General features: G+C 45.6%; 1 protein-coding gene across 4 annotated transcripts in view; it reads left to right on the plus strand.

Moving 5' to 3' along the window:
- The window catches only part of DDHD1 (DDHD domain containing 1), a 60113-nt gene that overhangs the window by 36036 nt on the left and 11871 nt on the right, over positions 1–12206 (plus strand). For all 4 annotated transcript variants that reach the window (XM_042047237.1, XM_042047234.1, XM_042047236.1 and 1 more), the window contains 3 exons: positions 1549–1655; positions 1966–2072; positions 11518–11780. In XM_042047237.1, coding sequence (XP_041903171.1) covers positions 1549–1655; positions 1966–2072; positions 11518–11780 — 477 coding nt within the window. The remainder of the gene's footprint in view (positions 1–1548; positions 1656–1965; positions 2073–11517; positions 11781–12206) is intronic.

Consider the following 12206-nt stretch of genomic DNA (forward strand, 5'->3'; position numbering starts at 1 on the left):
TTCCCCCCCCCCTCCTTTTTCTTTTCTTTCAGCAGAAATTAAGTGTCAGTGATGGAAAAATGTTTTCACTGCCTTTTTAAAAAATGTGGTACATGATTAATCTGCCTTTTTAGTTGCATAATGAACTTTTCCTGGGGTAAAAAAACAATGATAGAGAAGAAGAAATAATTGTCTTTGTAGAGAATGGTTTTGGTTTTTTTTTTTCTTCCCCAAGGCATTGACTTTCCTACCCCTTCCTACCCTATCCTTCTCCTTTTCAAGACTGGATTTTGGCAGAGTTCTCCAGATAGGATTTTTGGATAGTGCTGGTGCAGGAATGCCCAGCACATGGAGCAGATGAAGCAATTCCTGTCCCAGGTGTTGGTAGTGAGTCTCATTTCTCCTGAAGAGCAGAGGAGCATTAATACATCCAAGGAAAGTGCCTCAGCTCAGGGATTAAACTCACTAAACAGCATTTGGGCAGGTGGAAGTGCAGGTGGAAGATTAACATCATTGTGCCTTTGGTTGTAGAATTAACTAAAAAGGGGTTGCTTTGAGAATAGGGGGAAAAAACACATTGAAACACTGAAATAAATAAAAAACTTGATGCCTTGAACTGGGAACCAAGTGCTGGAAACCCAGCACGGGGATTGGATTTGGTTTGTTGTGCTCATCTTCAAAAATGGGAATACTCTTGGGGCCAGGATTCAGGTAAGGGAAAGAAAGGAAAATAAAACACTTCCCCACTTTGGGTGCTGAGGGATGTCAACAGAAATGCCTGGATATTGAATATGGAATATGATTTCATGCTGGTTTTCCTTTTCAGTGATGGGTTTTTCACACAACACAAATCAAGTCATGTTTTTAAAAGAACATAATTTATCATTATTCCCCTTTTCCCCCTGACTGTTAACAGAGAGGGTCAGATATACTTTGGGGTTTAGGTATTTTAAGTTTTTCTCATCCCTTGAGAGAGGTGCAGCAATGTTCATGTTCAGATATGCTGTAAAAATGAGAAGTCTTTTAAAAGCCTCTGCATCTGCTCCTGCAAGTTAAAGCACTCATAAGTGATCCTGTTTCTCCCCCTTGGAGCTTTCAAGCCTTCCAATTCAGTATGTAAAATTAAAATAAAATTCTGCTCTTTCAAGCCCTATTTTTAAGAGTTTTCTTTGTGTTTAAAAGCACTGAATTGTCTTCCTTCTGTACTGGTCAAATAGTTGATTTCAGTGGATTGTAGATTTCAAGGCAGAGGTGTAATTCTTAATTTTCTATTTTCTGATTTTCTCATTCTTCTCTAATTTTCTCATCCTTACCTTTCGCATTCAGCCCCAAACCCACCAGAACTGAATTGAATTGAATTTAGGTGGATTATGTTAAGCCCACAGTGTGATACATTTAGACTCCTTTGAGGAAGCAATGCACAGAATTTTTTTCATTATAGGAGAATTTAGGTATTTCATAATAAAAACTTGAAATCGAGGGAATTCTATATATGGAAAAGCAGTAGTTCAGGAAGTGTGTTGTGCCAAGAGTAGTCTGTATAGGAACACGTTCCTTTCTTTTTTGTAGGATGCGAGATACTGCAAGAAAAGTGGAAGAAAAGTATTTTTCCAATCTTGCAACACACGTGGAATTCCTCCCAGTGGAGTGGAGATCAAAGCTGACCCTCGATGGAGGTACAGGACTCGCTTCTTTTGCTGCTCCAGCAGCTGCAGTCTGCAAAATTCTCCCCAGAACTTCCATCTGTGTTCTCTGCTTGTGCCTTGCTTGCATTTTTGTTTGGTTTGTACAGCTTTGAACATTTCCATCCCTGGAAGTGCCCAAGGCCAGGTTGGACGGGGTTTGGAGCACCCTGGGACAGTGGAAGGTGTTTCTGCCCATGGCAGGGGGTGGGACTGAATGATCTTTAAGGTCACCCAAACCACTCCATGATTCTGTTTAATCATTCTCCTGGATGTAACTTAAGTCTCTTCTTTTTTTTTCCAGACACTGTGGACTCCATAACTCCGGATAAAGTGCGGGGTTTACGGGATATGCTCAACAGCAGCGCCATGGACATCATGTACTACACCAGTCCTCTTTACAGGGATGAGGTAAGTGTGGGAAACACATTTTTATGTAAATTTTACTACAGCAGGGCATAGGGGCCGAAACAATCTGGATTTGGGAATGTTGGGAAAGTTCCTTTCTAAGGAAAACCTGAATAAAGGGTGCTAACACTTTGTAGGTATGTCGTGGTCACCCGTAGTAATCAGGGTTTTAAGGCTGAGAGAAGAAGAAAGACAGCAAAAAGCACAATCTGTGTCATTTATTTAGAGCAGAAATGTCTAAAATGGTTCTGTAACAACAGCTTAGAAATGGGAAAGATTTTAACAGCGTGGGTTTTTTTTAAATTCCTTCATATTTATACCAATGGGAGTCCATGGAGCTGAGATTCTTTTTACCTCTGACAAAATCCATGGATATTTGTCACTTCGTTTTTGCTCTTTCTGAAGACAGATGGGATGGCAGCACGAGCAAACACACCCAAGCCAGTCTGAACGCATTTGTGTGCACTTGCCTTGCAGGGAAACCAAAATGATCCCCACTTAGTTTATCAGGGGGCTGTTTATATCCTGGATGCTCCCATCCTACCTTGACCCATCTGTGTAGCTGTTGAGTAACCCCATTAATCAGAGGAGAAAAGCCAGGAATATGATCATAAGTGATAGGGGCCTGTAAGAAATGATAAGCCTTGAATAAATGATTATAACCTGAATAAATGAAGTAGCCTGTAAAACTTGGGTATTGCATCATCCCAATAGCATCCCTCGTGTATCAAACTTACTGGAAAACCCCTGTGGCTGTTTTAGGATGAATTTCTGTAGGAATTGCAGGGTTTTTTCTGTGTTGGCTGTGTTATGTATGGAGTAGTGTTAATCCTTTTGCAGCCTCGGTACCCTGAGCATGGTTAGACTGGGGCAGGGTGAGGCTTTCAAATCTTACCTGGGAATTTGATGCTATCTTTCAGTCAAATTAGGTGTGTTTAAGTCCTTTAGACTGGCAACACAGTTTTAAAACTGAAATCTGTACCTCTCTTCCTGCTCAGTAATGCAGAATTCATTGATCAGGGCTCTCCGCTGTCTCTCTGGTTTCCCTGTTTGTTGTGTACCTGAAGCCCAACATGAACTTTTGTGGCAAGCACTGAAAATTTCTCTGGCAGCTTGAAAACAGATATTTTTTAAGCTGCATCAGAGGCTTGGCATGTCTGTGGACATCTTATGGGAAATGGATTAGTGAGTAAAGTTCAGGTGTGCTGGCCAGCAGTGCGTGAAAATTGAATTCATTGCTCAGTAGAACTGCAGTTTTACAGGTTTATCACCATCCCCTGGGTGTGAGAATTGACATAAAAGGAGTGTGCTTAGATCTGATTACCAAATACTGAGTTGGTTTTTTTTCATCAAATCTAATGAATTTCCTTGAAATGTTTGCAGCAATACACACAAGTTACTCTTCCTTCTCCCATTTTATTTTCTCTGACCTAACTTTGCAGAGTTTAACACAACAGTGTCAAATGGAGCATTCTTCTGGATGATTTTCCCATCTTCAGCGTGTTTTTCTTGTGGCACTTTGCTCCTTCCAGCTCAGGAATGAGCCTTATCTTTGAGTAGTCCCATGGTCACACATTGCTCAGAATTAATGCCCCTGCTCACTGCTTTGTCACCCCAACACAATTCTTTGTGTTCTCCGGCCACTTCCAGTGCTTTCCACCCAGAAATCCTCAAAGGATCTCAAAAGGAGTTTATTAAATTTGGCTTTGCCCCTGGGAAATAAATTGAGGAATGTGGTGAGCTCGGCCTAGAGAAGAGGAGGCTGCTGTTCAGCTGATGGCTCTCAGCAGCCACAGAATCCCACAATGGTTTGGGTTGGAAGAGACCTGAAAAACCATCTTGTTCCACCCCTGCCATGGACAGGGACACCTTCCACTGTCCCAGGCTGCTCCAAGCCCCGTCCAATCTGGCCTTGGACACTTCCAGGGATCCAGGAGCAGCCCCAGCTTCTCTGGGCACCCTGTGCCAGGGCCTCCCCACCCTCACAGGGAACAATTCCTTCCCAGTCTCCCATCCATCCCTGCCCTCTGGCACTGGGAAGCCATTCCCTGTGTCCTGTCCCTCCATCCCTTGTCCCCAGTCCCTCTCCAGCTCTCCTGGAGCCCCTTTAGGCCCTGCAAGGGGCTCGGAGCTCTCCCTGGATCCTTCTCCTCTCCACGTGAACACCCCCAGCTCTCCCAGCCTGGCTCCAGAGCAGAGGGGCTCCAGCCCTTGGAGCAGCTCCTTGGCACCTCTGGACTCTCTCCAGCAGCTTCTGCTGCTGTTGGGAGCCCCAGGGCTGGACAGAGCATTCCAGGTGGGCTCTCCTGTGACCAGGGCAGGGAGAGAATCCTCCTTCTCTCCCTGCTCCCCACAGTGCCAAGGATGCAGCCCAGGACCCCCTTGGCATTTTGGGTTTTGAGCACCCAGGGCACAATGCTTGGATGGGAATTTTCTTTCCCCTTTCAAGGATTTTTCCCCACGTGGAAGTATCATAACTTCTTCTTTAAAGCTCCTGACCACTCTTTAAGCAGCTCATTTAAGGGGTTTGCAAGTGGCAGCCACTGTCTCCTTCCAGGGGAAGGAGCCTTGTCCTGTCAGTGTCCCAGGAGAGCACAGAGCTGTCTCAGGGGCACTGGGTTGCTCATCTGAGCCTTCCCAGAGCTGATTTCAGTTATTGTTTCTTCTCCAGTGTGGCAGGAGAATATCCAAAAGAGTGCCTCTGACTTGTGGCATGCAATGTGATACCAGACAGGCATTAATAATTCAGCCCAGCCCCGTAGACATCCCAGTCTGGGCTCAGACTGAAGCCAACAGATTCAGCTGGGGTGTTTTTGTGGGAGAGAATTGTGCTGTATCCTCCTCTGTACCAAATCCCTCTTTAAACATTACCCAGGTGTGAGAAAAAGCAATAAATGGGTATTTTGATGCACACAGGCCTATGTCTAAATGAACAGTTATTTCACATTCTACCTCTGACCTTGCTGGTCCATCTGTGGTAAGGTAATCTTGGGTTTTAGTGTCCTCAGTGGGTGACTTTGTTTCACATCTGTGTCACTGTAGCTTCGTATTTCTTTAATAATAAATGGCTGCAACAGAGATTAAAAAGACCAATTGTTGCATAGTAAATTCAGAGTTGGCACCTTCATTAAACTGTTAAGTGCCTTTTTTTTACTGCTCTTCACTGTACTCACTTGCAGGCTAATTGTAACTCTGTAAATTATTGGGATATGTCTTGGAGAAAATGCCTCTAGTGCAGGATAAATATTATTTACATCCATCATCCCAAGATGTCTAAGGATTTAGTGCAAATATTGCACTATAAAAGTGGAGAAACTTCACTGTCCACCTTAGAATCATGGAATAGTTTAGGTCGGGGACCTTAAGGATCATCTCATTCCAACCCCTGCCATGGGCAGGGACATCTTCCACTAGAACAGGTTGCTCAGAGTCCTGACCTTGGAATGGCTTCATGGTTTGCCCTTATACACATATTTAAAAGGAAAATGGATGACTAACCCCTTGAAATTTTGGAGAGGTATTAACTTTTACCAGAGCTTTCATCCCTCTTGGATATGAAGTTTTGCAATGGAAATACCATTCTCCTGTGCACTCCTTTCAGCAATAAAAGGCAACTGGTTCGGGTGTGTTTGAAAACAAGATGGGAAGCTGAAAATTTTAAACTGAGACTATTTCAGCATTGGTTTTGCATATCCTGTTGAACCTAATAGTGAAGGAGCTGCTTGGCAGCACTTCCATGGCTGGTTTAATTAATTTGATTGCCCTTGTATTTATTCTCAGCTTTATAAAGTGATTGGTTACTGGCTCTGCCTGAACCTAAACTTCATCTTGAGCACAGTGACTTGTTGGAAATGGGTTAGAGTCAGCTTTTCGACAGCAAGAGGGGTCTTAAGAGAGAGACTCAGATCCACAGATCCTTTTTCTGTATCATCCCTAAGACACGGAGCCCTTCCCGTCTGTTCCCACAGCCACGGCTCATTCTGGCCTCTCATCTGTTGTTGTGACACTCCTCTGGCATCCCTCAGTGATTCCATCAGGGAATGTGACAACTGTTGTCTCCTGGAGGGTCAGCAGCCTCACCAGCTCTGCTAGCACGTTCTCCTGGGCCACGTGGAGCAAAAACTCCTCATCTTCGCTTTCCCAGTCCTTCACAATCCACCCTTGAGCTGCAGCTCTTCCCTTGGCTTTCGAGGACCCTCTTCCCCCTCCAGCTGGCTCCCACTCCCTGTTGCCTGCTGGCTGAATTTCAAACGAGTTTGCACTTTCTCCTGAAGTTCTCTTGACATTTGGAAAGAGCTGCTTGCAGAGCTCACTGTTCCTCAGCTCTCCTTCACATTCCTTTCCCACAAAGCCTGCAGAAACAGTCCTGCTGTTCAGGCTGGAGAGGGTGCAGAGGTCAGGTTTCCTGCACTCCCATTCCACAGGTATTTTATTTTATTTTTCATACTTGTTAAAAAACTGGGGGTGTGGGAAGATTGTCCAGTGGGTGAGGATCCTGGGGAGACGGCAGAGAGAAAGGAGCAGCACTCAAGCTCTGTGTTACTGCTGTGCTCAGGTGCCAGCAGGGGTTTTGTACTCCTTGTTATCTTGAAAAAACTCATCTCCTGGATTTTGAGAGGAAAATGTCATTTTCTACTCTGGTAATTTTGGTGTGCACTGAAAAGCCCCTTCAACGCCAGCCATGTGCCCACAAAATGGATCAGGGGATGGAGTTCTGGATCTCCTTGGTGTGGGTCCAGGAGGTGTTTGCTCACCACACACAGAGCCCAATTTCCTTCTGCTTTGCCAGGAACATGCTATCTATGCTTATTTATGCTCGTATGCTCAAGGCTGCATTTCCTCAGAGGAGGCTGAACAACTGTTTGGGATGCTGCTGCTGGAATTTAGAGGTTGAACAACTGTTTGGGATGCTGCTGCTGAAATTTAGAGGTTTGGTTTTTTCCAGCTCGGCACAGGATGCTGGTAATGCTCTGCACAAAAGGGTAGCAGCTCTGGGTGTCTCACGCCTTCCACGAGTTCTTGTTCCCATCATGATCCAGCAGTTCAGGAGGTGATAAAAGACATGATTCTGCTGCCCTTTTTATCAGTGTTGTTCAGTCTGAGGTGACAGGGATGTGTCACCTGACTCAGACTCCCCGCCTTATCCTTACAAAGCACAGCCCTGTGCCACCAGGATTCCTGAATGGTTGGGATAAGCTGATATTTTTTGATTTCCTGGAAGCCATGTGCTAGGCAGGCACATAACTGGGAAAGCAGAGGGCATTTTTGGCCTCATCAAGTCCAGCCTCCTGCTCCTTGGTCAGCGCTCTGGGTTTTGGCTTCCCCTGGAATTGCGTGGCCCTCGTGCCAGCTCTCCGTGAGTGTGTGGAAAGACCATTCCTTGCTCTGCCTTTAATTTGGTTTCTGAAGGGCAGAGAGCATTTAACCTCAGTTAGTCTGAGTATGAGCTGCTGCCTTCTGAGCAACTTGATCCTGCAGGCTTGAGTTTCCTGCAAGGAGGATTTATTGGCAAAACTTCAGCTGATAAAGGGAGATAATAATCATAAGAATGGTTTGGGTTGGAAGGGATCTTAAATCCCATCTCATTCCACCCCCTGCCGTGGGCAGAGACACCTTCCACTGTCCCAGGCTGCTGCAAGCCCCGTCCAACCCGCTCCAATCCCCTTCCAGGGATCCAGGGGCAGCCACAGCTTCTCTGGGCACCCTGTGCCAGGGCCTCCCCACCCTCCCAGCCAGGAATTCCTTCCCAATATCCCATCTATGTTGCCCTCTATCAGTGGGAAGCCATTTCCCCTTGTCCTGTCACTCCAGGCCCTTTCTTGGAAATATCTCAGTGTCCTCAGGCTGCTGCTGAATGAGTGCTGAGGTAGGAGGGCCAGCTGGGAGGATGGGATTTGATACAGCTTTTCTGGAAGAAATAGGAATTGTTGCCTTTGTTACAGTGTTTGATCTGCTCAGTAAGAGACAGGTGAACGTGCTGCATTCCCCTGCTCCCTCTGGGAGAGCTGGAGGTGATGGAACAGAGCAGCCAGAGCAGCTGCAGAGGGAAAAAAACTCAATTGACTGCTGCCTCTTACTCTTTTGTGATGTATTTGAACTTGTTTTGTCTGTGGGAGAAGCCTTAGGAGGTGGTAAAATGGGTTGGGCAGAAACTTAAGGAATCTCTAGGCTTTTGGGAGGGAAAGCCCTATGAACCCCTTGGGTGGAGAGACAGCTCCCACTGTCCCCAAAATGAGCTGGGAACTGGGAGGGAGGATGGAAGAAAGGAGCTAGAAAGAGAGAGAGGGATCTGGTCATGCTGCATTCCTCCAGTCCCACCATTCCTGGGGTTTTTTGGATGATTCCTGCTCTCCTGTTTTGAGGCAGAACCAGCAGGTGCTTCCTAAGCACATAATAGACCCCACGGACCAGCAAATGCTGAGGTTTGGGGCTGGCAGGAGCACCAGGGAAAGCAGTGGGAAAAGGGCTGACTTAACCAGGAGTTCCTTGGATGGAGGTGCAGTGGAGAGCAGGAGAAGCTGTCAGCAAGCTCAGGATGAGGCAGCCAATCCCTCTAACCCAGCCATGAGGTGCAGACACGGAGCAGCCACTTGGATGTCGTGGGGTGTGGGAGGCTGAGGAAGGAGTTGTTGTTTTGTTGTTTGGGTTTTTTTTTTTTTTTAATTTAATAATGAGCCTTTAATTAAGACCCTTTAGAGGGAGTAGAAAGACAAGCTGTGCATAAAAAAATCAGCTCTTAAAAATTTATTATAGTGCTTCCATTTAGGAGAGAAAATTTGATAGGCAGTTTTATTTTTCATGTGTAAATCCAACGAAAAAATCACTGATTTTAGGCAACGTAAAGTCAGTGTTTTTAGAAGCTATTTTTGTATGGATTCTTAGGATATATCAAGCTGTAACTACAAAAGATTTGAATGCAGTTCATGTTATATTTACTGCACTAAAACCCTGTTCAAACCAAACTTTTCTTGCACAAGTTGGAATATTTTATGCTTTTTAAGACTTCAGAAAGCAGATCAGGATTAAATCATAGAATGGCTTGGATTGGAAGGGACCTTCAACATCATCTAGTTCCAACCCCCAATAAATATAATCTTAACTTCATATGCTGCTTAACCAAACAGAATTTTAGCTGGGACTTTAAATGAATATGCTTTTCCTTTTCTCTTCCTTTTTTTTTTTTTTCCTATTTTTTTCCTTACTCTGCACCAAAAAGGTTCAGTTCCTAATCTTAGGACTGGCACAGGACTGTTGGCAGGACACCAACATCCCTAAGAGCTCACTGCAGGTGGAGGGCTCCTGGTTTTGGCAGAGCAGCAAACCAGACCATTCACAGTGCCTGGAAATCTGGAGCCTTTCCCACAGCAGACCTTCTACTCCACAATTACCTGAGGGATTTGGAGTTTAAGGAATGATCTCCATCAGGTGATTTGGTTGAATTCAGTGCTTGGACTCTGGTCTGCAAAATTGCAAATGTGCACCTATTTGGAAATGCATTTCTTAGTTATGCCCATGTTTGTGCCTAACTTCTCAATAGCAGCAAGTTTTTAAGGAGAAGGACAGTTAAAAACAGGGCTGGACTCAAGAGTCCAACCAGGATTTTCCAAGGGTGTTCTGTTTTATGCCCTCAGATTGCAAGATCTGATGTTTATAATGGAAATGCCATGATGCCAGAAGATTTTTTACCCATTTCTGGCAGGAATCCCCAAACACTTTGCTTTCAACTGATTCTTGCTATTTTGTTGGAGGTTTTAATCAAAACCTTTTTAAATGGAGAAAATCCCAGCCAGCCGCAGCTCATCCTGATTGATATTTTCAGCTCCAGCTCTTGCTGAAACCTCTGCCTGTTTGTTCATGTGTGAAAGTTTGTGCCCACAGTCTGTGTAGACCCAAATGGAAGAAGAGGCAGCATCACAGCCAAAACCAGTTGAAAATAGGTGTTCTGATGCTCCTTTCTCCAAGCTGCAGCAAGGCTCTGTTAATCATTTCACAGCGCTTCAGGCAGCGGGTTTGTTGTGTGGATTCTCCCTCAGTAAAATGTGTATCAAACACTGGCACTTCTGGTGCCATTCATATTTATATTCACTAATGACTCAGGCTCTTGAAAAATCATGCTGAAATTATATGTTCCACAGCTTTAATTTCCCATTGCTAACAAGGGAATGATTTGCACTCTCTTGTTTGTCCTCCTCCCTGCCACAGCCTGGAAGCATTGCTCAGTTTCCATGCTGAGTCTCACAGGCAAAGCTGCCTTTTTTTGAGTTTTTTTTGCATTGGCCAGTTCCCAAATCTCATGGTTTTCAGTGTTTCTCTCTAAAATACTTTCTGGGAAGCTGTACCTTTTTATCCTATAGTGTAGGATTTGGAGCAGAGAGACTCAGTGAACATAGGACTGATATTTATTCATTGCTGTAGTACTATAGGAATAGTCTGTGATGTTCAAGAACTGCATTGCACTCCTGCTTTTCCCTCCTGGAAGCCTATAACCAGAAAACTGGGTTTTAAGCACTGTTTATATCAAATGTTCACATTCTGGCTCTGTGTGTCTCATTTGTGCCTTTTCTCCTCCAGTATCATCCTCTTACCTGAGATGAGGCTTTTTACTTTTTAGCAGCATCTTTTCATTCTGATTCCTTGGGAATAATTTCCAGCAGGTGCAGGTGTAGGAAGGGAAGGAGGACTGAAAGCTGCATCTCCTTTTAGCCAGGCAGTGGGGAGGAGAATGAAAGGCTTGATGAGTTCAAGCCTGCTTTGCTGAGACCCAAAAGCAATTTGAGGATATTTTCCCAGAACCCATCCAGGGTCTCACTGCCATGTCTGAGCACATCCATTTTAGTGGATTTCTCTTCCCAATCCCCTATTGCTCACAGTGATAAAGGAGAAGAGGGCATGACTAACGTTTAGTAGGGTGATGCCAAGGTTATGGCAGAGATGTGAGGTGATTCCAGGTCATGTGTGGCTCAGGCTCCTTCCATCCTCCTTAAATTAACAAAGGAGCTGAGCCTCTTGACACAAGAGAAATGTTCAGTGCTGTGGAGAAAATGGGAGAGAATCCAGTGAGAAGGGAAATACCACTGTGCCAGTAGTCACTGTTGTGCCAGTGAACACCAGGTAACGCTCACTTCAGAGGGTGCTGTTCAGTATTTCAAGCACAGCTGCCATTTATTGAAGTGTTTATTTCAATTTGATGGCTTGGGCCGTGCAGTACAGCTGTTTTAGGGTCACCACGTGTCCTTTGTGGTGGCTGCTGGTGGCTCTGGAGGGGAGGGATGAACCTCTGGAGTCAGTGACCATCAGCCAAGCAGTTGCTGCTGGCCATGGGATTATGCTCATCTTCCCAGCCTGAGCGAACAGGAAGGGGTCAGTGTGGGATGGGGACATTCCTGAACATCAGCTGGAGCAACAAGATGTTGATACTAAACTCTCTCTCCTCACCCTCTTGACCCAGCTGGTGAAGGGGCTGCAGCAGGAGCTGAACCGCCTGTACTCCCTGTTCTGCTCCCGGAATCCAGAGTTCGAGGAGAAGGGAGGGAAGGTCTCCATCGTGTCCCACTCACTGGGCTGTGTCATCACCTACGACATCATGACTGGCTGGAATCCAGTCAGGCTCTATGAGCAGTTGCTGCAGAAGGAGGAGGACGAGCTGGAAGAGCGTTGGATGAGCTACGAGGAGCAGCGTTTGCTCGAGGAACTTTACATAACCAAACAACGGTAATGGCCCCACTGCCAGGGATTAAAGGAGATAACCACATCCCTGGATAACGCCCTCTGGGTGTTTCCAGAACCCACCAGGGCTGTTATCTTTGGTGGCTGATGTTCTTCTGCTGGGGCTGGGTGGTAAATGCTAAACACAGCACTGGGCAGGCACAGGGAGCTCTGAATCCACACAGACTCACCGAACGGTTTGGGTTGGAAGGGACCTTCAAGATCATCCAGTTCCAACCCCCTGCCATGGGCAGGGACACCTTCCACTATCCCAGGTTGCTCCCAAGCCTCATCCAACCTGGCCTTGGACACTTCCAGGGTTGGGGATATTGTGCTGTGAGACACCCAATAGACAGAGAATCTAAAAATAGCAACTTCAGTCGTTCAAGTGGGACATGACAAATCATGAATCGCAGTTTTTGGTTCCTTCCT

Source organism: Corvus kubaryi, unplaced genomic scaffold, assembly GCF_017639235.1.
Source record: "Corvus kubaryi isolate FWS band 111438036 unplaced genomic scaffold, C.kubaryi_AGA036_p1.0 66, whole genome shotgun sequence".
Lineage (NCBI taxonomy): Eukaryota > Metazoa > Chordata > Aves > Passeriformes > Corvidae > Corvus > Corvus kubaryi.